Source organism: Nicotiana tabacum, chromosome 11 (genome assembly GCF_000715075.1).
Source record: "Nicotiana tabacum cultivar K326 chromosome 11, ASM71507v2, whole genome shotgun sequence".
NCBI classification, from domain to species: Eukaryota; Viridiplantae; Streptophyta; class Magnoliopsida; order Solanales; family Solanaceae; genus Nicotiana; species Nicotiana tabacum.
The window spans coordinates 7,312,476-7,340,418 of NC_134090.1; the positions used below are offsets into that span (position 1 = coordinate 7,312,476).

At 36.0% G+C, this 27,943-nt stretch overlaps 1 protein-coding gene and 1 pseudogene across 2 annotated transcripts; both read left to right on the plus strand.

The window, feature by feature from the left end:
• The first annotated feature begins 3,759 nt into the window (after positions 1 to 3,759).
• On the plus strand, positions 3,760 to 27,515 carry LOC107796397 (kinesin-like protein KIN-14B). 2 transcript variants are annotated; one of them, XM_075224735.1, is made up of 23 exons: positions 3,760 to 4,195; positions 7,549 to 7,672; positions 8,817 to 8,903; positions 9,210 to 9,380; positions 9,468 to 9,574; positions 9,953 to 10,084; positions 10,209 to 10,387; positions 11,284 to 11,442; positions 12,528 to 12,619; positions 15,135 to 15,286; positions 15,551 to 15,724; positions 18,327 to 18,473; positions 19,346 to 19,534; positions 19,799 to 19,870; positions 20,839 to 20,891; positions 20,983 to 21,202; positions 21,623 to 21,814; positions 21,912 to 22,127; positions 23,248 to 23,595; positions 25,207 to 25,305; positions 25,745 to 25,885; positions 25,988 to 26,171; positions 26,800 to 27,515. In XM_075224735.1, the coding sequence occupies exons 1-23, from the start codon at positions 3,965 to 3,967 to the stop codon at positions 26,811 to 26,813; spliced, it is 3,483 nt and encodes a 1,160-aa protein (XP_075080836.1). In that variant the 5' UTR covers positions 3,760 to 3,964; the 3' UTR covers positions 26,814 to 27,515. The 2 variants fall into 2 exon arrangements, with proteins under 2 accessions (XP_075080836.1, XP_016474639.2); XM_016619153.2 differs by having other exon boundaries at positions 25,988 to 26,146; positions 26,855 to 27,515.
• Positions 18,602 to 18,776, plus strand: LOC142166749 (U2 spliceosomal RNA; annotated as a pseudogene).
• Positions 27,516 to 27,943: the final 428 nt, after the last annotated feature.

Genomic DNA, 27,943 nt, shown 5'->3' on the forward strand with positions numbered 1-27,943 from the left:
ATAAATAATTTAAGTACTCAATTAAAAATCGATTATTTTTTAATGAAATAAATTCTTGTACTTGGCAAAATAAAACTACCAATCAAATTAGAATGTAAACGCAAGGAATTAGATTATTATAATATAAAAAAAAAAACTAGACAAACACTACAAACGGCTAATATGTACCATAAAATTTTAGAAACTTAATATAAAAATATAGATATATATCGGTGTAATAATAAATTTAAATATCTACTTTTATAGTCGGTTTGGTTCGATTTTTTTCCCGGTTATTTTTTGATTAAAACCAAAACCAAACCGAATTTGATCGGTTTTTAAAATTCAAAACCGAAATCAAACCAAACCTAATAAGTATAGGGTTTTTTGGTTGGTTTGGTTCGGTTTCGGTTTGGTTCGATTTTTCGGGTTATTATGAACACCCCTACTTTTAATAAAGGATGAAGGAGTACTTATCGTTCCACCACAACCATTATTGGTATTGAAGATGTTGTTTCTCGCGAGTCATTTCAAATATATTGTATTGTTGTTTCGTAATCAAAACTGACCAAAACTAGCGAAAGTAAATCATTACAAACTCTAAATATACAGTAAAAATAACATGGTATAGCCGGTTTTCGGACTGGTTATTAATAGTCAATGTTTATCAAGTCAATAAAAAATAGCCACTATTTTGCTGCAACAGAGACCGGTCCAGCATAATATACTGGAGTTTGGTGCACCTGTGTATAAACTCCAGTATATTATATTGGACCGACACACTTTGCTGGCTCCAGTATAATTTACTGGAGACTGGAGCACCGGTACTCCAAACTCCAGTATATTATGCTGGACCGATATACTTGCTGGAACTCCAATATATTATGTTGGAGTTCTAGTGTACTTATGCTGGAACTCCAGTATAATATGCTGACGTATTTTTCGGGTTTTGAACAATGTTTTCGCTCAGATTTATCTTTACATGAAAAGTGGTTAAATTTCGATTACTTTTGAAACTGGACTAATTTTGAACGACCAGTTGTAAATCTGGCTATTTTTGAATTTCTCCCAAATATACAACTACGATTTACTGGTACAATATTATAAAATCTCAAATATATAATTAGTTTTATCTTAGCTAATTAAACTTTTTAATAATGGCAAAATGCCTTAAGCCACCCCTAAACTTGACTAAGATTATTAGTATCCTCTCCGAACTATGTCGGTCTTAAAATACCCCCCTCAACTTGGCTTTTTGAGGGCCATTACCCCCTAGATGTTGATGTGGCAAAAAATGTGGGTGCACTCGCCTGCCACGTGGATCTTTCTGTCTATGTGACATTTCTTTGAAAAATAAAATAATTTTTTTTTACCTTTTTAAGCATATTACTTTTTAGATAATTTTTTTCGAATAAAATTTATAATAAAATTTGGATATAACTACATTATTTAGGCTAAATATTTTTATTTCGCCAAAAGTAATAAAGTTTTAGTTAATCTTTTTTGAATTTGACGTGAAAATAAAGATTTATACAATTGAAATAAATAGTCAAAGCATCTAAAAAGTTATAAAAAATAAATAGTTGAAATAAATAGTCATTGCATCAAAAGAAGAAATAAAAAGAGTGTACAATTGCACTTGTAATTTCTTGCAATTGTACACTCTTTTTATTGCTTCTTTTGATGCAATGACTATTTATTTCAACTGTGTATTTTTACTTTTTTAGGTAAAATCTATAAAAAATAAAATAAAATTAGAGCACCGTAATTTAGAGCTATATAAAAAATTATAACCAAAATAATTAATTTCAAACTATGTATTTTTATAACTTTTTAGATGCCTTGACTATTTATTTCAATTGTATAAATCTTTATTTTTCAGGTCAAATTAAAAAAAAGATTAATTAAAACTTTATTATTTTTGGCCAAATAAAAATATTTAGCCTAAATAATGTAGTTCTATCAAAGTTTTATTATAAATTGTATTCGAAAAAAATAATCTAAAAAGTAATATTTTTAAAAAGGTAAAAAAAATATTTTATTTTTCAAAAAAATGTCACATAAATAGAAAACTCCACGTGGCAGGTGAGTGCATTCACACTTTTTGTCACATGAGCATCTAGGAGAGTAATGGTTCTCAAAAGGCCAAATTGAGGAGGTAATTAAGACCGGACATAATTCGGGAAGAATACTAATAATCCGAGCCAAATTTAGGGGTAATTTAAGATATTTTGCCTTTAATAATATAAAATAACAAGATGTGTGTGCTAAACTTCAAACTATGACCAATGGCAAGGACCACAGAAAGCAACTGCACGTTATCCAACTAAGCAAAAAACTGCAGTTACATGGCACCACTTATTATTCCCTCCGCCTTATCTTTTAAAAACTTGACAAATTAAATATTAAAAATATATATTTTTAGCCGTTTCCATCTTGGATTCACGTGTCCTCCTTTTAGCGAGCCACATGTCATATCATATTTTACCCTATACATAAATATAATTATTTTTGGTCAATTAGTCAATTTTATATTTTGCCCAAAGTTTCCCAAAACTATAAGTAAAATCAAAACAAGACATAAAGACAAACATCATTGCTGAGAGTGAGTCCTTGTTTCACGAGAAACGCATATTTTCTTGTGAATAATAAAGCTTTAAGGTGTCCCTCTTTTATATCACCAGAATCACTACGACGTCATTTAGTATCAATTTCTATTTTTAAACTTTACTTTTCGCCCCTCGAGGTTTTGCGTAGTTTCGATTGTGCCCTTCTTGTTTTCGATAATTTCAAATGCTTCGTGATTCTTATAGTGTATAAAATAATTGTTTCCTAATTCTATTTATTCACCTTTTCTCTTTTCAAATATTTCTTATCCAGCTCGGAACCATTCAATCTTTTGCCGTATTACTTGTTTGATATTATGTAGTTTAATTTCTTTAAAATCTTTACTACTTTCTCTAAAATTTGTCTTTAGTTGATCAATTTTTATCAATTTCTAAAGTTTTTTTTTTTTTTTGAAAAGATCAAATTTATCACCAAATGATTTCTAAACTTAAGCGATATTTTCCAACATAACTATATTGAATCATATTATACGACATTTGATTCAGCAAAAATGAGATAGGAGGTTGGATTGTAGAGTTATAAACGAGTCAGGTCAAGTTAAGTTTAAATGTTTTAAATTTTGACATGAATTTTATATGAGTCGAAATAAAATCGAAGCCAAATATAGGCTCGACTTGTAGATTTAGTAAAATTCAATTATTAAATGGAGTAAAGTTCGAGTTGCTTTTGTATAAAATGATGTATATGAAATAAAATTCAATAACTTCACGTGTTAAACTTAGATTATGATATAATAATTTACATTATCATCTCTCTGTATTAATAATGTACAATGTACAATAACATAAATTATCCATATTTCTATAACCCTTTTCATTTCATTGATAGTGGCTGCTAACATAGTATGAACTTCTAATGTATGGCTGCTAATATGGTATGGACTTCTAATGCAGTCACAAATGGGAGCTAGTGAAGTTTATTAGTTCTAAATTTGATAGGTTCACAATTGAATATTTACGCATATTTAATAATTTTTATAATATAAATATAAGGTCGAAACAAAAACTTCTAGGTTTATTAGAACCCAAGGTAAATAAGTAAAAGAAAAAAGGGAACAAACCCTCAAATCCAAAAGGACTAAATTAATACAAACAAAATATATAGGGACAAAAAATGCAAATATTCTATCATTCCCCCAATTGAAATTCAAACAACCACAAATTCAATTTACAGTGAGAGAAATAAAGGCTCAGACAAAGCAAAAAGCAAACCTTAGAGAGAGAAAGACAGAAGAGAGCTCTCAAAATCTCTCTTCTGCTCCATTTCTTCATAAATTTATCCCATTATTTCACTAATTTATTTATTTTTATTGTATGGTCTGCATATAGTTTTGATTTAATTGAAAACCTTATTAGAAATGTCGGAGCAGAAGAGCAACAACAATAATAATAGGTGGAGTTGGGATGTGCCAGGGTTTCAACCTCGGAAGTCGACGACGGAGCACGAAGAATATCAGAGACCGTCGCCGGCGCCTTTGGCTCGCCGGTACTCGATCTCTGCCGCCGCTGCTGCCGGTGCGCCGCCGCATTTTGAACTATCTAAGCACGCTCTCAACTCAAAGCTCTTGAAATTGAAGGACAAATTAAAGGTCCCTATTTTACATGCCAATTTAGTACTTTAGTACTTTATTTGTAGATATTAATGAGGTTTTGTATAATCGAAGTGCTCTAATATACAATGCATTTGGAACTTTATTTCCTTTTTTGTATTTACTCAGAGTTCGAAGTTTTTTTAGAAACTAGTGGTAGAGGATTAATGGCTATATTCATTTTTGTAGCAGTAAGAGTGATTAATACTAATGTACAGCTAGCCGCGGATGCAGTGAATTGGCTACAAATTCAACTGAACCTAGTATCTTTGACAAGAACATTGATATATATATATATATGTGTGTGTGTGTGTGTGTGAAAACTACTAAAATTTTAACAAATTTCAAAATTTGAAAGATATTAATACGTAAAAAAAACTACTGAAGTTTTAACAAATTTCAAATCTTGAACCTGTAATATTACAAGTATAACGTATTCAGTGCTAGGAACCTTAAAGATGAACACAACAAGTTTTTCTGGATCCGTCCTATTAGCACAACGATGTTATTGAGAGGTGGAAAAGTTAGTTATTGAGTTCTTAATTTATTTGGTAGCCAAGTGTTCAATTTTTGAAATTATATTGGATTCTTTTTTTGGTCCTTTTTGTTGGAAATGGTTAGTTTGCTACTAGATTATATGTCTATTTTGGAACTAGTATACAGTTAAAATCTTATAGAGATGGAAAAGTTAGTAATCAAGATTCTAAATTTGTTTTATAAGGTGAAATTTCTTAATATTAACTTTGGCATGTGGAACTAAGAGATGTTAGCTAGCGGTAGAGGGTATATACCTATGTTTATTTATTGTGGTAGTATGCGTGATTGATGCTAGTGTACAATAACAACATAGGGAGATGGAAATTTTGATTATTAGATCTTAATTTATTTGATAAGCTAAAATTCCTTTTGACTTATGTGGTGAAGTATTCCATTTTGGAATTATGTTGAACTACTTTTGATCCATCGAAAATGGTTGCTTGGCTACAATTCTATGTATGTTTGGTCATGTTTGAGAGAGAGACCTCTACAGATTCTAGTATTTACGTCTAGTAATAACTAGCAGCCTAAAGCGAATTCATTTCTTAGATACACAATTAAAATATTAACTTTGGCATGTGAAACAAAGAGTTCTCCTCTAGTTATTACTGAGACAGTAATTAATAGAGACAGAAGATATATACAAATGGTTAATTATGGTGGTCGTACGAGTGATTGATACTAGTGCACATTCATATTCTTGCGAGGTGGAAAAATTAATCATATAGGTTCTCAATTGATTTGATAAGCTAATTTCTTTCATGTTATATAGGGTGAACAATCCCATTAAATTTCTCCCAGTATCCAGTAATGGTATGTGGAAGTATCTGGGAGGTACAGCAAGTTTTTTGCTAGTTGTTAGTGTATTTTGAAGAATCTGCACAAGGTTGCCACACCCTTATAAGCCCATAGACAGGGCTACGTCAAAACCGATGAAGGTTCCGTGTAACATAAGGCATAGTGCCATAATAGTAAGTAAACTAATAGAAGGAAGTGGAAAGACCATAGCAAGCCATTTTCTGGAAGTTAAGATTCTTCTTGGGTTTATTTACTTATCTTATCAAAAAAAGATTCTTCTTGGGTTTCTGTAGATATATAGATGATACCTGAATTGATGAACAGCTCGGGTTGCCCATTGTTGTATGGTGTATCTCAGGTTTTTGTTTTCGCTCCTAAATAAGGATATAAACTACTAACATTTTCCGGGTGTATTAGTGGAAAATGATGAGTTTCACATGAGGAACCTTTGACAGTTTGCTTGCTTTCAGAGCTGATATTTGATGGATTAGTAACTTTCTCGCATGCCACGTACCAAAACTATAAGTTAAAACCTGGCAGAGACAGTAGTGCAGATTCTATATTTCGTAAACAAAACTCTTCTTCATATTTGGGCAGAGAAAGAAACAATGGAAGTGCTTACTTATTCTTTTCCCTTCCTTCAGTTGAACCTGGAAAACTTGTGAGGATTTGCCTGGTAAAAGTTTCAGCAGTTGCTGTGAGTTTATACTAATCAGTAAAAGCAGAAAGAGAGAGGTGCAGTAGGCGAATGAACTTTGAAGATACCCATATCTAGGAGAGAAAATAGGGAGTTGCATCTGTTTATAGGCACTGTGATTTTTCTTCTTTAAATGTACTTATTGCTATCTAACCTTTGAATTAGCAGTGTCAATGTATAAACAGTTGTGAGGACAGTCATGACGAAGAAGGGCATTTATTGCATCTCAAGAAAGGGCATACTGGAAGACAAATGGATGCCTTTTTGTCTGTTCCAAAAAAAAATTAAGCTAAAAGATATGAAAAGACCCTTATAGCTGTTGAAATTTTTTCATCCAAGTCAAACTTTGTAGCCATAGACAATTACAAATAAACCCCTAAAAAAATCTTGGATAGCCAATTCTGAATATATGTATCTCCGACACCCTTCAGCACACGGGACTTGTGGTTTAGACGTGGATAATGTGGATTTTACAAGTGTAAGAACAAGCTTTCCTAAGGTCAAATCTAATAGCATGTCAGAAGCTCTAAGCTTCACCAAAACTCTTAAGTCAAAGGTGGTATTGTGGTTCAGGACCATTATAGATACTCCAATTCTCAAACCATTATGTAATTGATGTATTTTATTGTATATCTTCACTCTATATTTTTATTACTTATTGTTGAAATGCAATGAAGGGGAGCCTTGGTGAAACTGGTAAAGTTGCTGCCATGTGACCAGGAGGTCACGGGTTCGAGCCATGGAAACAACCTCTTGCAGAAATGCAGGGTAAAACTGCGTACAATAGACCCTTGTGGTCCGACCCTTCCCCGGACCCCGCGCATAGCGGGAGCTTAATGCACCGGGTTGCCCAAGAAGATTGTTGAAATGCAATGCCAATATCCTTCCAATATTGGACATGGCTGAGTTGACTGGACCATGTTATGTAGTGAAGAAGCAAGAGAAATCAAGAGGAAGACACATTGGAGACTGATTTCAGTCTATTCATGCCAATAGAGTGATATAAACTTTGTATATGGCATGTTTTTCGAGTTACTTAAGGACATCCTAACTAAGAATTAATCACTTTCTAAAAAGTTGTTTTGATGTTATGCATTAGCATGGCATTGGAACTCCATGATTACCCGTACTATGTTAAGCACAAGGCTTTAAATAAATTGCTGCTAGATTCTTTTGGAGGAACTAACGTCATTTTACCCCTTAGGGTAATTTAGGCGCTTCTTCTGGAAATCGAAAAGATCTTATTCCTAGATAATGTGACCTGTTCAGGGAAAAGCAATAAAGTAATTTCTTACCACACTTGTTTTTTCTTTCTGGGCAGCTTGTCAGGGAAGATTACACAGAGCTGAGACAAGAAGCGAGCGACCTGCAGGAATATTCGAACGCGAAACTAGACCGTGTGACACGCTACCTTGGTGTACTTGCTGATAAAACCCGCAAGCTAGGTAAATGACCAGTACTTTATCTATGTTTGTATTTAAATGTACAACTTTATATTTTGAGGCTTGCTAGGGCAATCCAGTCCAACCCAACTCAACCCAAATAATGCATAGCCGCATGCATCTAGGAATTCTTAAAGTGATTATAACTTTATCTTTCCTCAAAAGCCCCAACATTTTTTAAAGATAAGTTGTAATATCCTCGAGAGTGCCTAAAAGCGTGTGGCTATGCATTAAGCATCTTGCGATGCCTTTTGCGCTTCATTTTAATTAAAGTAGGTTAATAAAGTTTAGATTTGATGTAAAAGCTTATCGCAATTATTTGTTTCAGTATCTTGTCCTTAAATCGACAATGATATTTGAGAAATCAAAATTGAAGACTTAGTTAAGAGTCTATTTTTGTACAATTAAGATGTTTATCATTGCTAACTTGTTTGTGTAAGAAAAAAAGATTAATCTTTATTACTATGAATTATTATATTTCAACAATTGTTCTTCTTGTATTTTTTGTTTTATGCATATGAGTGCCTTGCTACTACTATGGAAGTCAAGTAATGTGTCATCATTAATAGTATACCATATTGGAAAAGTTCAGTAGACTAACTCCCAATGCCCTGTTCCACAGATAAAAGTACATTACTAAACTCTATAAATTGCATATTCAAGTATTACGAATTTCTCTTTGCATCTTCAGGAAAAATGATAATTTACGGATTAAGATAGGTAATTGAAATTTTATCTTGTTTAGAAAGTTCAACTTAAAAGTATTTTATGCTTCATTCTTTTCATTCCCTCTCCTTTTATGCCGCTTTTCTAACATGACCTTTTGGAGTGGGAAACAGTGTCAAACACATGTAAGTTATAAGCTTTTTGCACATTTTGTCTTGACTTCTGTAATAGATGGATTAACCAAAAAAAGACACAGACGCAACTTGAAGTTAGTTCACAACTTTTCATATGTTTAATCAAGTTTCAAAGCCTTTGAGGAAAGATCACTACTGATCTTGTACAGCTGAATTCTTTTTATCTTTTCTTTTGTCTGGTCCTGTCCTTTTGTCTAAACTCTAATGAGTTTTGGTTATGGTGGCTTCTGATTTCCTAGCATTCTGATCATAGTTTGCATATCTGTTTTTTCTCTCTGCTCATTCAGATCAAGCTGCACTTGAAACAGAAGCTAGAATCTCACCTCTGATATTGGAGAAGAAAAAGTTATTTAATGACCTATTAACTGCCCAAGGTATTTAGTTATCTACACTCCTGGCTTTATTATTCTAGTTTCCAACCTTGTTACTTAAAATGGGCATATACGATTTCTTTTGATAAGTAAGAAAAATAAGCATATACATTTTCACTTACACACACATGTATTCTCAATATACATGAACTGTTCAAATCTAGAAATAAACTATAATATAGTCTAGGGAGAAAGTCTTTCAGTACTATGGCAGAAAATGTTTATTGCCTTCAGCTAGGCATAGTGATATATCATATATGTGTATGTAGTGAAAATATATAGATAAGACCTTATAATTTTTTATTTCAGGAAACATAAAGGTGTTTTGTCGTGTGAGACCTCTTTTTGAAGATGAAGGTCCATCCATTGTCGAATTCCCCGATGATGTTACTCTTCGTATCAGTACTGCTGATGATAGCGTAGATAATCCGAAGAAGGATTTTGAGTTTGACAGGGTTTATGGACCTCATGTAGGACAAGGTACTGGGGATTTACCTGTTTCCTTTCTGTACTAGTTCTTGTACGAGTATGTAACTTTAGTAACATTTTTAGTTTCTCTTTGTGCAGTTGAACTTTTTAGTGATGTTCAGCCATTTGTTCAGTCAGCATTTGATGGATACAATGTAGCTATATTTGCTTATGGGCAGGCACACTCAGGAAAGACCCACACTATGGTCTCTCGATCATCTCTTTACTTCTTTTCCTTCTCTTCTCTTTATCTGTTTATTTGAACAGTGTATACATTTCTTCTCTTTATGCCTTTCGGCAAACTGCAATGGTAATCTGCTTTAAGCTGGCCAACATTTAAATGCATAAGATTTTATGAAAACTTCTCGTTAGGAGGTTAGTTTTCAAAGCTTTGTATATTTGGTGTTGGTTATCGAAATTCAGTGTTGACAGTGTATTTCAGATAAAGTTTAATAATCTAAGTCATGTTGAGCGATGATACAATTGAGACACATTGAATACTTTTGGCCTTTACGAAAGTTTTGATCTTCCATATACCCAACTCTTTAAGCTGTTGGTTTTCTAACTTTGCCCCCTTTGTGCAGGAAGGATCCAGCCACGATCGTGGTTTATATGCTAGGTGTTTCGAGGAGCTCTTTGATCTATCCAACTCTGATGCAACGTCTACATCCAAATATAATTTCTCAGTTTCCATTTCTGAACTTCATAACGAACAGGTTTTATTGATGTCATATTTATCTTATAGATTTAATTGTTTTCTCACTTTCGGCATTCTCTATGATGATCCTTTGAGGAATCCATATCTGAAATTTCTGATGTTAGGGCTTTCCAATACTGCAGATGCGAGATCTGCTCATACATTCTGGAACTGATCTGCCGAAGGCTCGCATGGGATCATTGGATTACTTTGTAGAACTTCTGCAGGAGAAAGTTGAAAATCCAATGGATTTTGGCAGAGTACTCAAATTGGCTTTTCAGAATCGAGGAAGCGATACGTCAAAGTTTAGAGTTTCTCATCTGTATGGTCTAGAACCCTTTCACATTGGTATCTGTCTGTTGCAGTTGATCCTATGCTTTTTCTCATCTATGTCACCATTCTGATCGCTTAATGGTCTACCCATGAGTTAATCTGAAGTCCTCTAAGCAAGCTATCCGTGGAAAATTGAGATATTCTGTCATAAACTGTTTGCAGTTCTAGAAACAACTGTGTTTTTCTGCTGAATAGAATTATGTTTTTCTTCGTAAAAGCACTTCAACAGAAAAAAACAGAATTGTGTTTTTCTTCATAAAAAACAATTTTGTTTCCGTGTTGAGCATGTTCACATTCAAATGGTGCTTTTATTGGGAAAATAGACATGCTCAACATACAGGGGCAGATATATAGGATAATAGGAGAGATTATGGAGCACGTGAACCCATGGTCTCTCAAAATTAGATATTTTATGTATATATTTTTTAAAATTGGTATAATATTAACTGTTGGCACACATGCTATAAGAAGGTTGAATGTGCACTTGGTTAAAGGTTGAGTTATTTACCAAGAGGAATAAGGATCAATTTCCACTTAATACATTTTTCCTCCTTTTTTTTAGTAGTGCACCCATGTACTGAAAATCCTAGATCCGCCTCTGAGAACATATATTTTACTTGATCGAGGTATTACTCATGACATAATATATTATTGTTGTAACCCTGATTTTCTTATGTAAAGTACTGAAAGGAAAGAAAGAAAAACAACTCTGTCTCTATTATGTCTCTGTATGACTGTGTCTGTGCTTCTTGCAAGGCAAATGCAGTTTCTTTTAGTCAATATGATCCATGTTCTTTTGTCTAACTGTTCTAATTGCTTGGAGAAAAAATTTGATGTGTTTTCCATTTCTTCTAATTGTATGTTTCATTGTTCTTGCATTCTCAGAATCATCACAGTACATATACATTATACCAACTTGATCACTGGAGAGACTTCATACAGCAAGCTCTCTCTTGTTGATTTGGCTGTAAGTGAAAGTACTGTTGAAGAGGATAGGGGGGAGCATGCAACAGAGTTGCTTCATGTCATGAAATCACTTTCTGCGTAAGTGGTTCATGTCAACTTTTTGTTATCAATAATACTTTTATTCTCAATCCGTGCATGTTCACTTCCCATGTCTAGGACATAGTGGTATGGAGTTTTTGATGTATTTGTTGGATCACGAATGACATTTGGTGGAGCAGTTTGCATTTCTGGTCCCATGATGACCTTCTTTTTGTTCTCAGTCTATTTCCGTTTATGGATTGAAACTCTGAATGCCTTTGTTTAGCTGATGGCATTCATGTGATAGTTCTTAAACTAGAAAACAAATATTTGCTTTTTACAACCTATTACATGTTTTATTTCTCAATTTTTATACATGGAGGATCGCTGGGAAAGTTCTAAAGGACAATGCTTATAGGCATGGAAGCTTAAAACAAAGAGGATAGTTGGTCCCACATCAAGCATGTGGTAAGAGCTCCCTAAGTTGCTCGGACACAGGTGCAAGTATTCGACACGGGTGCGGATCTAGAGGTCGGATCCTTCGAGATGTAAATTGTACGATTCAGGGATATGGATCCTAGTACGGGTGCGGGGCTTCCGACTATAAATAATTAAAAAAAATAAAAATGTAAAAATACGCTAAATTATGAGAAATTTTGTGGAATACTTACGTATAGCTTATAAAGTGTGAATTTCTTTTTTATTCTCAAGTTGTAGATAAGTAAATGATTAATTTCATCGATAAGGTGTGCTGTTTTCTTCAAATTTATCCTAGTTTTGGTTCTGATTTCTCGGGAATCAAATTGTATCTTGTCTCTAATATTTCTGTCCGTCGTGGTCAAAGTACACAAAATTGTTTGACCAAATCCGGTCCGGATCCCATACCCACACCCATACTAGTGTCGTGGGTGCGACACCTAAACTGCCGTGTCGGAGGGGGCTGGTTACATCATAGCTTTTGAGAACATAGTTGGACGAGGAAAACCAATTTGTTAAAATTTGTTTCTAAGATGATGCTTGTGAAATAGTAATAATTTGGGTAATACCCTCATGGAACAATTACCAAATGATAGGAAACGAAAACTGTGATACTGCGTTTTAGTGCTCTTTCTGTATATATACTCAGCTTTGATACTGACATGCAGATTGGGAGATGTTTTGAATTCCTTGACATCAAAAAAGGACATTGTTCCATATGGAAATTCAGCGCTCACCAAAGTACTTGCAGACTCACTAGGTAACTCATTGATAATTATACTGGTCAATATGTTCTTTAATACTATTTTGCCATGTATTGTTCAATATTTTGTTTCATGTTATTCAATTTTGTGATATTGGTAATAGTAATATAAATACATGCATAGAGACATACACATACACGCGCGCACACACACATGCTTATGTGCAACTGTTTCTGCTTTAGTAGTATTAGTTTGTTTGTGTTTTGTTATTTTAAAAGTCAACCTGGATCGCTTGCGACGCTTCTTCTAGAGATTACTTGTAAACCACTGTTTTTTTCTCATCGTTAGAAGTAGGTCTCAAGCTATATGACTTGGTAATGCTCATGGACTAGAGCTTGACACACTAGACAAGGTCATTTTCTTCTCTATGGTGAAGGGCTCTACCGTGATATTCTGTTAACTGATCTTCCGTGAGATTGGAGAGCTCTACTTAGTGTGCTTTTAGGTTGACAACATCTGCTTATCTTTTTATACTCTTCTTCTGTATGACTAAAACTAAATTATTATATTTGCTTACTTTATAACCACCCCAACTAGCTTTGGATTGAGGCGTCGTTGATTAATTGAGATTTATATTATTGTAATTTCTTATTAGCTTTAGATTTCTGCTGTATCATGTTGGGGTTGGAAATAATTCTAGAAATCCAACTATCAGATTCTTATGACCGGTGCAACTATCTAAAGCTTAAACATTAAAAAGAAAAGTCTTGAGGACAGTCCTTGTGAGATATAAAAGAAACTGCAGCTCAAATTAAAGCCACAAAATGCGGGGGTGGGGTGGGGGGTGGGTGGGTACATGGGACAACTGTCTTTGGCTAGGAGCTTTTAACATCTTTATATGATTCATATGTTTCAACACGGGACACCATTACAAGTATTTAAACATGTACCAATTCTAATAATATACTCCCTCCATCCCCCTTTATGTGGCGGCGTTTGGCTTGGCACGGAGTTTAAGAAAGAAAGGAAAACTTTTGAAACTTGTGGTCTTAAAAAACCCATAGATATCTGCGTGGCCGTAAATCAATTCATTAAGGGTAAAGTATGAATTCTAAAGATAAATTGTTTCTATATACGGAAAGGTGACATTTTTTTGGGACTGACTAAAATGGAAAAAGTGTCACATAAACTAAAACAGAGGGAGTATATCTCAACGCCAGAAAGATGGACTGTGGATACTGGGAACAAAGAGCGAGACCGTTGCCTCTGGTTTTCCGAGGCATTAGTTTGTCACCTAACAATAAAGTAGATGACATAGTGTATGATAATTGAGATATGTATATTTGGATCGATCCACCTTACATTTTATCATAAAATACGTGTTTGGCTGGATCTACCATGGGTTGACCAAATAAAAGGGCTTTCTGAAGAGTGCAATTTCTGTATTCTGCTGTTGGACTTACTTTGAGCAAGAGCCCTTGGTAGCAAGTACCTACTGCTTTTCAGAAAATGCTTCTTTAGTCCAAGATGCTATTATGCTTTCTTGATAAAATGTATTGGTCCAACAAACTATCCCAAGGATAAATGTAACACTCTCTTTAACCCTGCATTCTTTACTCACTTTTACCCTGCATTTTTTCTCCTAGAGCTGTGACTTGAGTAGCCCAAGATTCGGAACTCACTTAGTGTGCAAGTTGGTGAAGATATAATTAAGTAAATTAAATTTTCCCTCTCTATTAAGTATTAACCTAAGCTTCTATATAAGCTATCAAAGGAACAGAGGCAGATCTGGAGGACTATCCCATTATGCATATTATGGACCATTTGGAGTGAAAGGAACAGTGCGTGTTATGAAAACAAAAGAAATCACATTTCTAGAATAAAGAATTCTTGTCTGCATAACTTGTCTTTTTTGGTGAAGAGGTGTTTATTAGAGAAATATGGATCATTATATGGAATTTTTGGATCTGCTATGGAAGATGTAATTGGAGGTTCTTGTAGGTGATGTCTGTTTTTTATGTAATCTTCTGTACCATTTTGGTACTTTTATCCGTAAAACCTTACCTTATTAAAAAAAAAGAAAACAAAAAGCTTTTATATAAGATGGCCACACAATTCAACACGGTATCTGTGGAGGGTCCTGAGTTCAATTCCCAGCTCCACTCATTATCAGGAAAAATTCCACGTGCTTGGCTCATGAAAAAAATCAAACCTGCACGCGTTGGGAGTGTTGAAGATATAATTAAGTAAATAACATTATGCTCTCTCTAACCATTTAAGCTTTTAAATGAGATAGTCACACAATTCAACACAAGTGATGCTTACAATTTGAAGCTGCATATTGAGCGGATTAGTTGATAATCGAAAACCAAATAAGTTGCGTACGATTTCTTTGGCTGCCATCGGTGTTTGCATCATGGTGGAAAGAGTTAAAATCTTTTGCCTTACTGTATCTTGTGTAAGTGCAACACCACCTTGTAGATGTTTTAACTTTCGTTATTCTGTTATCCCTTGTAAAGTTTATTTGCAGGCTAGATACCTCTAATGTCTTTTCTTCACTTCTTTTTGCAGGTGGAAGTGCAAAAACACTTTTGATTGTTAACATCTGTCCGAATGCTTCAAATTTGTCTGAGACGTTATCGTCCCTCAGTTTTTCTGCTAGAGCTAGAAATGCCATACTAAGCCTTGGGAATCGAGATACAATCAAGAAATGGAGAGATATTGTAAGTGTTGATTTGTCGACCGTGGACACTCCAACAGGACTGTGGTGGATGATCCAAGTCCTTGTTCATTTGTTTGCTTTTCTTATTTGGGGGTAGGGCAATGCTTTTTTACTTTGATATATATAGGTATCTTACGTGGTGACATTCAGAAGTTGAAGATTGATTCACCCGCGAATTCCAAGTGATCTGTGGGTTGGTGAATGCATACGGATATGACACGGTCTCTTGACGAAATAATGGATTTTACTCTTTCCCTTTTGGTAGGCCAATGATACACGCAAGGAACTCTATGACAAGGAGAAAGAGATTATTGATCTGAAGCAAGAAATAGTTGAGCTAAAACAGGAACTGAAACAGGCCAATGATCAAGGAGTTCTACTCTTCAATGAAGTTCAGAAGGCATGGAAAGTTTCTTTTACACTACAGTCAGATTTAAAGGTTTGTGACTATATATGCTCTTTCTTGTTGTTGCCCGTTCTTTTTCATCATTGATCAACTTAAACTTCCGTATATTTTGTTTCCTCCTTAATTTTTTATACTTCAAGGTGGTTCTTGTTAGGATAATAGAAGAGGAAAGATGTTATTTCTGTGCTATGAAAATTGGACTTATCACTAGTTTGTTGCATGCGTCTCTTAAGAGATTGTGGTGCTATTTTTGTTGTGTGAAATCTGCAGAAAATTTACTTTATCTAAGATAAAGTGCGTATGGCTAACTCTTCTCAGGAAAAGTGTATATGGTTAACTGTTTTTAGGGTCTATTGAACGATATATGCTTACTTAGTGGGGCTTTTGGGTCTTCTACATTCTACCTGAGACACTTACCTTTTAGTCTGCCCTACGCTGTTCTCAGCAATATAATGGTGCATGCTCTCTCTCTCTCCCCACCCAACCGGGGATGGGGGTTTGAGAGGCACACTAAGGAGCTTAAAAATATCTAGTGAGACCCATGAAAATAGTTGAAGCCATGTGCGAAGGGCATAAGATATTGATGCAACCAGATGATAAGAAGAGAAATCAAACACAATGATATAGGTTAAATAATTTGGTTCAATGAGACAATCACAAATAGTGGCCGAGGAAGCTGAAATTAAAGAAAAACACAATGATATAGGTGCTTAAATAATATAGTTCAAACTGATGTCATATAGAACTTCCACATATATTTTACATCCCAGAGGGGCTATAATTGGAGATACCATTTTTTCTGGTACAAAAGTTCCTATAAAAATGGACAAGAAAATGAACCTCTCCTCAACTCATGGTCAACTTTTTTCCTGTGATACAAGCAAAGTCTAAGCATAAGCACTTCTCAACAATTTAGAAGGCCTCTGCTAAATGGACCTTGGACCTAACTTAACCCCAAAAGCTAGCTTATGAAATTCTCAAGATCATATAAGGAAACCAAGGACCTCAAATCTCACCGATATGGGACAACTCAACACCCCCCCTCACTCCCAAGCTTGCAAACTAGATCGTAGACAACATAAATGGGGGCCCCACATTGGTAACAATAATTGGGATGGGCCTGGCTCTGATACCATGTTAAATGGAGGACCTTGGGCCTAACTCAACCCCAAAATCTAGCTTATGAGGTGCGGTTTGCCCAAGACCATTTAAAGAGACCAAGGACCTCAAATCCCACATATATGGGGGACAACTCAACAGCCTCCTTGATGCCTTTTCAAATATCCAAGTTCCCTAAAATCTGTGTATATATGGAGACGTGCTATCTTGAAAAAACTGTAATATCCTTGCGTGCCTTTATCCTATGACTGAAAACATGCTAAATTCTGCACATTTTTCTCCTTCAGAGACTGCAAGCAGACCTTTGTTTTTTTTTTTGTTCTTCTTCTTCCTTCAGCTTTTAGGATTTTACTAAGATATAAACGTCCAGATACAAGCTGATCATTCTCCACCTTGCGTAAAATTTGGCCTACAAAGACTGACCAGTGACCATACGACACCTTCATCATTATCCGACCTAATCAAATTAGCCTCTAGCTAAGATTAAGCAGCGTACACTTTCTGTCACAATTCTCTCCTAGTCTCCTTCTGCCATGAAGTATGATTTAGCACCAATTATGCTCCTTCAAAGTTCAAATTCTTTGAAGTAAGCTCATTGCCATACTTTAATTCCCTTATGTTGGTACACCTGGGTAGAGGACCAATTTTTGACTTCTATGATTTAATGTGCATACTCTGGATATGTGAATCGTATCTTTGTTTTTAGTTGCCATTAGTGAACCTAACCAATTTGAGAGACTTTCTAGTAGTTGGCATGGAATATACCGTGTTAAAACTACGTATTTCCCTAATCCAACAGAATACAGTTCGGGCTTCCTCTATATGTGCAGACTGTAGACTTGTGGTGTTCTTCATAATGCACAGTGGTGCTTGACTATGCATTCTTGCTCTAGAGTTCTACATATTATACTGAAAATCCCATCTTTTCAACATCGCATAGTCTAAGATGGGGAAAACAATCCCATCCCATAGTCAGTCTGCAAAAGCCAAGAAAACTGTATTCACAAATTATTTACGTATTGAGAAATTTCTTTGCATTGTGACAAAAGGTGGAATTTGTTTTTCCATAAACTTGATCATCTTTCGTTGGCAAGATCAAGACGAGAACCAAAGATGAATTTAAATGGTCGACATGGTGATGTCTGTTACTTGGTGCTCAGTGCTGAAGAATTCCTTTTTACGTGTTTGGGGATAAGGTTTCTCATTGTTTATGTCATTCTTGTGATGCCCAATCAAAGTGGTGGTTGCAATAATTACTTGGTCCGCGTTATTTATCGTACGACCGAACTACTCAATAATTAAAAACCTGTAACTTGTCCTGCTGATGTTACTGCTATTACATGTTCTACTCGTATTCTTTTACATCATCAGGGAAAATATTTCTTCTGAAAATATATTGGTGCACTCTCTCAGAATATGCTAATTTCTTTCCTCTGTCAAACTGATAAAACTCAAACCTTATGTCAAGTCCGGAAGCATGTTATTAAGAAGCTCCAGTGTTTTCCCTCTGATGTAGGCTGAAAATGTTATGATTATGGATAAACTTAAAATAGAGAAGGATCAAAATGCTCAAATTAGAAATCAAGTAGCTCAACTCTTACAGTTGGAGCAAGAGCAGAAATTGGAGATACAACAACGTGATTCAACTGTTCAGATGTTGCAGGTTAGTTGCTTGATATACAAATTGCCTTTTGCTCTGTTAGCCATATATCTGGTATAATTGTAGATGTTATCTTGCTCCATTATTCCACTCATTGTTGCATACTGCTTGCTAATTTCAAATTGTTGCTAATACCTTTCTCGGCCTTTTGGCTAAGATCAAGTGTAGTATATTCTTATTAGTTTAATATATGATACGATATTAACTCCAATTTTTTAGGGGGAAGGTCCATCAAGGTAGCTTGCTACCTGGGCCTTCGCACGTCGCTCGGGCGTTGCACTATATCCCAGGGCTGACGGACCCCACCAAAACAAAAGAAGTTCAAATTGTTATTACGTCAGCCAACAATGGAAAAGGGAAATACCTTAAACCTATCATACATTTTTCCCTTGAGGCTGAGGGATTATGATCCATTACGATCTTAAACAAAAAAATACAAGGGGTTTATGATATATGTAGACAGCAATGAAAACATTTAAGAAAGAACTTCTCAAACATTTTAACCATTTAAATTGGCTCAGTTCAAGATGCTTGGAAGCTTTCATGTCAAGCAGGTTAAAATTTACTTTTGTGCAGTTTCATCCTTGTATGCTAGAGAAGCTATTTTTCTGCGACTCAAACTTGAAAGAGGATATCATTGCCTTGAGGCTCACTGTTTTTAATTTTGTGATGGATGCCTATTCGGTCAACATTTGATAGTGTTATTTTAGTTTCTGCAAGTTTACTTGCATGATGATATTTCTTGCATTTTCTGCGGTTTATTCATTTTTTAAATAATGGAAACGGTATTTCACCTCTTATTTTGTGGTAGAAGAAATACATATTCCTGCTGCACATGATTCTGCTTGAAGTTTCTGATCACAGCTATATCGTAGGCCAAACTGCAAGCTCTTGAATCACAGTTAACTGAGGCAGCACGTGCCAGTGAGGCTAGGTTAAAAGATGGGTCAGAGTCGAGATCATCAGACCAAACTGGTTTGAAGGCACCAAGGGATGGCATGGACTCAACAGCTGTTACCAAGAGGCTAGAAGAGGAACTTTTAAAACGTGATGCACTTATTGAGGTAGCGTATTCAAGCTGACTGTGTATAAAGTAGTATATGCTTTTGTATTCTTTAGTTAAATTTTGTTAAAAGGATTGACAATGAGGATGATCAGGCTTTGGTCCTTGCATAAGTCTTTCTGGGCCACAAATATGCTTAAATAAAAGAAATTTTATCTATACTTTCAATTAGTATCTTCCAGAAACGGAACTCTGAACCTTTTGGGCTTTTCCTGGTTAGATATATCCTGCTATTCTTTCAGTCAGTAATGTGTCTTTTTGACAGAAATTGCATGAAGAAAATGAGAAGTTATTTGATCGTTTGACAGAGAAAGCCTCTCTAGCTGGATCAACACAGGTAACAATGGTGTCCCAAGTATTTTTCTTGGATGTGCTAGGGTGTTTATTCTTTAGTTCATTTGTTCCTTACCGTTGAAGTGTGTGACCATCTCATCTAAAAGTTTAAGTTAGAGAGGGCACATTTTTATTTTCTTAATGTTATCAACATGCCCCCTTACGTGCGGACCTAATTCTTTTTGATGAGCCAAGCACGCGGAAATTCTTTTTGCTAATGGGTGCAGTAAGACTCGAACCTATGACCTCTATCTGCTCCGATACCATGTTGAAGTGTGTGACCAACTCAACTAAAAGCTTAAATTGTTAGATATGGCACTCTTTTATTTCTTAATTACGTCTTCAACACTTACAATGTTGTTTTCTCTTGATATGATGGGTTGAATGGACTCAAAGGTACCTTATATTTATTTAGACATCACTGATTGGGAAGCAAACCTGGGATTGAGATTTAAAATTCTCCAAAGAAAACGGAAGTGGCTAGGAGATCCATACAAATCGTCAAACCCATCATCTAAAAGATAAAATTTTGTCATGAGAAAGAAAAAAGGGTACTATTTGACAGATTTACCTTACTGGAAAATGGTACCAAGGAACAGAGTGATATTGATTTGTGGGAAAGAACAAACCGAATATATCCTGCATAATGATGTTTAGCCTGACGGGGAAAATGAAACTCCTTTAGCTGCCTATCAGATGTCTTTGGATACCTTAGTAATTATGATTTGAGATTTTTGCCATGAAATGAATCTCTCGCTGGTGTTCAATAATCATCCTTGGATTTGAATCTTAAGATTTCTGGTATTAGTCACTTGTAATTATCATGTGAATGCATTTTACTTTTGTTTATTTCTGATCATCTATGCTAAACTGATAGATCGTTTGGCTTCAGCATTTTGCTCTTGGTGAAAGGGTGTGCTTTAGTCTCATCTAGCTGTTACCAAATAAATCTCGTCGGTGCTCTTTCTGCAGGTGTCTAGTCCGTTACCAAAGGTTCCAACCGCTCAGAGTAGAGAAACTGGAAGGTGTACATTGTTAATTGATTATGCATTTTCTGATTTCCTTATTGTCTCTCTACTTTCATGGTTCTTAATATCTTTGCTTTGTGGGTAACAGAAATGATATCAATGTCAAAGGACATGCTACAGATGTGCTAGCATTGCCATCACCAACTGATAAGACTGATGGCACTGTTGCTTTAGTTAAGTCTGGTGGTGAAAAGGTCAAGACTACCCCAGCTGGCGAATATCTTACTTCTGCATTGAACGAATTTGATCCTGATCAATTTGATAGTCTTGCTGCAATCTCTGATGGAGCAAACAAGCTTTTGATGCTGGTAGGGTTAAGAATTGATTTTTTTTTTTGACCTTTTTGCTCTCTGGAGTACGCATTAGGTCTTCATAGTCTGTCCAGAATATGCTCTATTTGGAGTCTTTATGGAAATATCAAGCTCTATACTCATTTTTTTAGCAACTATTTTTTTTTAAATATCAAGCTGGACTTCTTGATCGGAAAAAAAAATCAAGCTGGACTTGTTTAAGTATGTGCCTTGATGTCAAAACAAGAAGTAATTCTTTATATCTGTATCAAACTGGATGTTGTCAAATATTTGAATTGATATCAGGTCACTTAATCTTCTCTGAATGATGGTGTGGTGAAATCAGCTTCAATTTATTCTACAAATAACTGACCACTTTCTCTGAAACTATCATGAAATCTATCCTGCTATAACTACAATGTTTTGGTCTTCATACAGGTTTTGGCAGCAGTCATCAAAGCAGGTGCCTCTAGGGAGCATGAAATACTTGCTGAAATTCGAGATGCCGTCTTTGCTTTCATTCGTAAAATGGAGCCAAAGAGAGTGATGGATACCATGCTTGTTTCCCGTGTTAGGATTTTGTATATAAGATCCTTGCTTGCAAGGTCGCCGGAGTTGCAATCTATAAAGGTAACAGATTCTGGGTGTTCTTCTAGATGTTATTCCAGTGAATTTCTGTGCTGCCTTTATTTGACTGTCAAAAGCAACTGCCAATTGAATTATCTAGGTTTCTCCTGTTGAGCGCTTCATGGAAAAAGCCAATAGTGGGCGAAGCAGAAGCTCTAGCCGTGGTAGTAGCCCTGGCAGATCGCCTATTCGTTATGATTCAAGTAGGAATGCACTGGTTGATGCTGAACATATTCAAGGGTTTAAAGTAAATTTAAAGCCAGAAAAGAAATCAAAATTATCATCTGTTGTACTGAAGATACGTGGTATTGATCAGGTGACTTATATGAATTACAAGCAATGTGCCTGTCCCTTTTCCCAGTCTGCATCTTTTTTTGGTAATTGTTTGGTTTATGTGTTATCTTTGTATTTTGTCTGGTAGAGGAATGAAATACTTCTTCGGTAGTTTGTGTTGGTAGCTTCTGTTTTCATGGTTTGCATAGGCTAGTGTCGCATTTAGTATGATCCTAGCCAATGGCTAGCTAGATTTCAAGTTCTATGAATTGAAACTTGAAAGGATGAACATCATCTTCGATTCTAGTTCTGCAAATCAGCTCTCAATGCTTTCTCGTTCCATCTGGTAGTGCACTCACGATATTGTTCGTCTAGAGCACCTTCTTCCTTTTAAAAACAACCAATCTCTGCATCATTTCATAATATTGTTTGATGCCGTGTGAACATGGGGTGATAATGAAAGTGGTTCTTCACTTGGTACACTAAGCTAACCTTTTTGTTCCTCTTGAATGTGGTAACTACCAGCACTTTGAGACTAAATATGCAGATATTTTTTTTAAATCAATTTTCATGTTTGGCTGGCCTAGTACTAACTGAGAAAAGCTCTATATGAGTAGGCACAAGGGCGTACGTAGCATATAAGCGATGGGTTCAACTGAACCCATAACTTTCGATGCGGAGCATAAATTTATGTGTAAAATCTATTAAAATTATGACAAATAATAGATTTGAACCCGTAGCTTTATAAATATAATGAGTTCAATGCTAAAAAATTTAAAAGCTGAACCCATAGAGTTTAAATCTTGGATCCGCCTCTGAGTAGGCAAATATACAGGATACCAATACTGATTAGATCTTGAACTGAAGCTAGAGTTTGGAAAAACGAATTAGGGGCTTGATCACATGTTAGTTAAGCCAACTTCAAAAGTCAGGTACTTGTGTTGGTGGAGGTAGCAGGTACCTGGTGCAGTAGTCAAGGTGCACTCAAGCTGGCCCAGACACCATTATAATTAAAAAAAAATATTGATCATGTTGCTTGTATTATTTTGATGTATTTATTTGTTTTTTTTTCCCTCTCCTGTCTCTAGCTTTTTATTTGTGCATGTTAATCTATTTAACATTTACTTGTTAATGGCTTATGTGACTTAGATTTTATCATATAGGACATACAGAGGCAGCATGTAACTGGTGGAAAGCTTAGGGAGATTACTGAGGAAGCTAAAAGTTTTGCGGTTGGGAACAGAGCTCTTGCTGCTCTGTTTGTACATACTCCGGCTGGCGAGCTTCAGCGCCAAATCAGAAACTGGCTCGCCGAGAACTTCGACTTTCTTTCTGTCACTGATGACACAGTTGGTGGAGCGACGGGTCAGCTGGAGCTTCTCTCTACTGCAATAATGGATGGATGGATGGCTGGACTAGGTGCTGCAGTGCCCCCTAACACTGATGCACTTGGTCAGCTCTTATCTGAATATGCAAAAAGAGTTTATAATTCCCAACTCCAGCACTTGAAGGTACTTCCATGTGATCTTTGGATTTTACTCCCTGCATCTCATACTACTAATCTCTTACTTTTTGGCTATGCCTATTTGCTTGAGCCCTTTCAATGAGAAACTTTTCGTTGGGAAATTCAGACTGTATACGAGAGTTGTGCATTATATCATCTTAATCTTCAAGTGTTATCTTTCTATTTGCTTCTACTTCTTTTGCATTTCGAGCTATTATATTATCACTTGTTTATCCCAATTTAATTATCATAATCTGTTCACAATATACTATTTATACTTGTTTATCTTTTAGGGATGCTAAGATTTTTACTATTAGTATTATTATTGTCAAGGCTACATGTTCATCTCAACATGCAGCTTTTGAGTTTTCTTCGACGAATTGACATACAAGCTTTTGAATTCTTCTCGAAGAATTGACATACACTAATCGTTACATTTTTCTTTATAATTATAACATTTATATTGTTTGTCATGTGAATCCAAATCTTGAAGCAGTGTACTAATTTTGGCTTACGATCTGTTATAGTGACGTAGGGGGATTTTAAGTTAAAGAAACTGCTTGTCAGCAATACTCTAATGTAATGGGTATAGGTTTCTTATTGATTTGGATTATGCTTCTAAGATCAGTATGTGTTTGAGTTTGAGTTAGCTTGTATTAGTCACTTCTGTTGTTTGCTTGGTGTGTAAAATGATTGTTTATCTATGTCTTCTGTATTCTCTTTGTTTTGGAAGGAGTAGTGATTTGTGGTTTTGAGCTATTTTTGATCTGAAATTCCTTGCCATCTCTTAGACATGATGGCAGCTTCTGAACTTTAAATATGATGGGAAAAATAATAAATTCTTCCTCTTCCTCTTCTCACTCTTTCATCCCTTGGCACAAAATAAAAGTCGGATGGGCCACCAAAACTTCTCTCTTTCCTGCTTTCTCCCTGACAAGTTGGTATTCGCATGTCTATGGTTGCCAAAGGCCGAAGAAGCTTCTTAGTGAAGATGTCATCTGCTTAGAAGTTCTTAACTTACTAATTACTATGCAAACACGAGGATTTGGTCCTCCACGTGAGACACAAGAAAAATCTAGAGTTGTATCCAATCTTACTAAAAATCTTAATTTTGCCTGAATGGGCTCTTGGTAGGCAGATTTTGCTCATTCGTGGGTGGTCTTGTTAGCTTATCCTCACTTATCAAAGAAACAGCATAGCTTTAGCATCGGCTGCTGAACACTTTTAACTCAGGGCAACTCTTTCAAAGCCATATTTTACCATTTTATCAAGTAGTGCAATTTGGTTGCATGTATAAAGCCAAATCTTAAATTCCGACCAGCTTATGCTATTTGTCCCTCTGGCAGCTATTGCAGGAAAAGGTTTCCTGAACTACGACCCCCCCAAATTTGGGGGTAGGGTTGGGGGATAACCCAACATATATTTTTGGAAAAAAAGAGAGGAAAACACACTGCAGTGTTTGTCCAGCACAACCTTAATATGGATTAGTTAGTTTTAATAGCTTAAAATTTGTCGTGTTTTTATACAGTTTTAGGCAAGAAAACTAGATTGGATCTAGTTAGGGGCTCTCTTTTGCCTTGTTTCCTGCTTGTGCTGTTTTAATTCGATTCTTTATCAGGACATTGCAGGTACACTGGCAACTGAAGCAGCAGAAGACTCTACACAGGTGGCGAAGCTGCGTTCAGCTTTAGAATCTGTTGATCACAAAAGAAGAAAGGTGTGTTAGTAAATTGAATTGCTACTCTTGATAATATATGTAATCTCCAAGTGATACTGATCTAATTGCCCTTAGGTACCGATGAACCAACAAAGCTGTAGATTATCTAGTATATTTACTATTGATCTCTTTTGATTAAGAAAGCCGTATTACATGACATTTTCTTCTATTGGTGACTTAATTAATACTTTGAGTGAACCACAATTGCTCGATAATCTGTAAAGCAAGAACTTCAGTGTAAGTCTATTTCCTGAACTGCTGAAAGATTCCATGAGGTGTTAAAAAATTGGTTTGAGGATGATTATCCACAGTATCCTTATGCCTAGGCTACTTAATATCCCACAGCTTGTCGTATAAACTCATTATTCTTGCATGTAGCATTTTATTTGAATTGAGATGGTTGGAAGGCAAGTATGACTCATGTTACTTTCATAATCAGATTTTGCAACAAATGAGAATAGATATGGCAATGTTGACATTAGAAGATGGAAGTTCACCAGTTCGAAATCCTTCCACTGCAGCTGAAGATGCCCGACTTGCATCCTTGGTTTCCCTTGATGGCATTTTGAAACTAGTCAAGGTTTTCTATTAATTTGCTAGTCTCTTTCCTCTGCATCTTTTGTTTTTTAATTGTTCTGGTGGATCAAGAGGCAAGACCAATCTGATGAATTAACTTTAACAGGACGTATTGAGGCAATCCTCTGTGAACACCCTCAGTAAGAGTAGGAAGAAAGCTATGCTTGCTTCTCTAGATGAACTTGCAGAACGAATGCCTTCCTTGCTTGATATTGATCATCCATGTGCTCGGAGGCACATTGAAGAAGCTAGGCATGCTGTTGAGGTACATGGCTACTTTAATTTCCCCGGTGGTTGTTTAATATCTGGTGCTTCTGTTTGTCATCCCTGAAGATAGGAGTCCAAATGTTGAGATTATTAGACAATGTTTTAGTAGCAAATTTTCCAAGGGGAGCCTTGGAGAAACGGTCAAGTTGTCTCCGTGTGATCTATAGGTCATGGGTTCCAGTTGTGGAATCAGTCATTGATGCTTGCATCAGGATAGGCTGCCTACCTCACACCCTCTTGGGGTGCAGCCCTTCCTCGGACCCTGCGTGAAAGCGGGATGCTTTGTTCACCGGGCTGGCTGTTTTAGTAGCAAATTTTCATGAGCACTGTAGCTGTGCAGCTCTTCAATTAGCTGAGGAAGGCATGTTTGCTGTTACCTGCTCTGAGGTTGGGTGTAGATGTGATAACATTCTATTTACTTAAGTGAAAATACTGTTTTTGAGAGACTCACTTGTTTCTAGTTTTGAGTATGTGAGTGGATACTATTTGCCAACTGCGGCTGAGCTGTCACAAGGGAATTAATGATACCAGAGCTAAACGCTGAAGATAATACGAACATAAATTGCTGAAATGATATAGGAACTATCATTTTGAATTACAAAAATCTAGTCCAACATTATTTGTAGATATATGAGATGGTCATTCAACTAGGATACTCTTTCTGATTTCAACTAATGTATTTTATCTTGCTAATTATTTGACACAGTCGATTCCTGAAGAGGATGACCCGCTTCATGACACCGTACATGCTTCTCGACATCCTGCGGATGTGGGATTAGGGGGTGAAACTGACGTGGCACAGTGGAATGTTCTTCAGTTCAACACAGGTTCAACAAACCCATTCATCATCAAATGTGGAGCTAACTCGAACTCGGAACTGGTTATTAAAGCTGATTCACGAGTTCAGGAGCCTAAAGGGGGTGAGATTGTCCGAGTTGTTCCAAGACCAACCGTTCTTGAAAATATGAGCTTGGATGAGATGAAGCAGTTATTCACACAGCTCCCAGAGGCTCTAAGCTTGCTTGCTCTTGCAAGGACAGCAGACGGAACCAGAGCTCGATATTCCAGACTCTACAGGACTCTTGCCATGAAGGTTCCAGCATTGAGAGACCTTGTTAGTGAACTTGAGAAGGGCGGAGTGCTGAAGGATGTCAAATCATGAGAGGTCTTATTGCTTTGGAATAGGGTCTTCGTGCACATTTTTCAACTTTATTGAAACAATGCCAGGTTGTATCTCTTGTGCAACAACGCTTCAAGTGTGCTGATTATTTCAGTTATGTTGCCTACATGGCCTGTAATTTTGGTAAAAATACGCGGTAATGTTGTCCCAATTTTCAATTTTGGGTTTCAAGTTGTGTATAGTTGTATCATGTGTAACAGCGTAGAAAGATGTATAAGGTATGTGAAAAGTAAGTAATATTTTAAGTAATTCGGGGCAATTTTTAAATTATGCGGGTAATAGAACATTACCCATTTAACTAATAAGCGGACAAAAATTTAATCAATTATCCCAAGAGGGAACGTGGCAGCCCCTCCTTTTGTATAAATTGAGTCATTGATTCATGCTTACTGTCATGGGCTGCTTTCCAGACACGCCCCATGACCCCTTGGTCGCGCCCCATGGCGGCCTAGCAAGCCTCACAATGCCTAGCGCCATGGTCGGCCCCGTGGTCTTGGCTGCGCCAAGTGACAAGCGCGCATGCGCCTCTGTCGCCCCATCGATGCCTCTCGCCAGCGCCTAAGGGTTGGCCAATGACAACAGCGCCGCGCGCCCTGACAATGCCGCGCGCGCAGA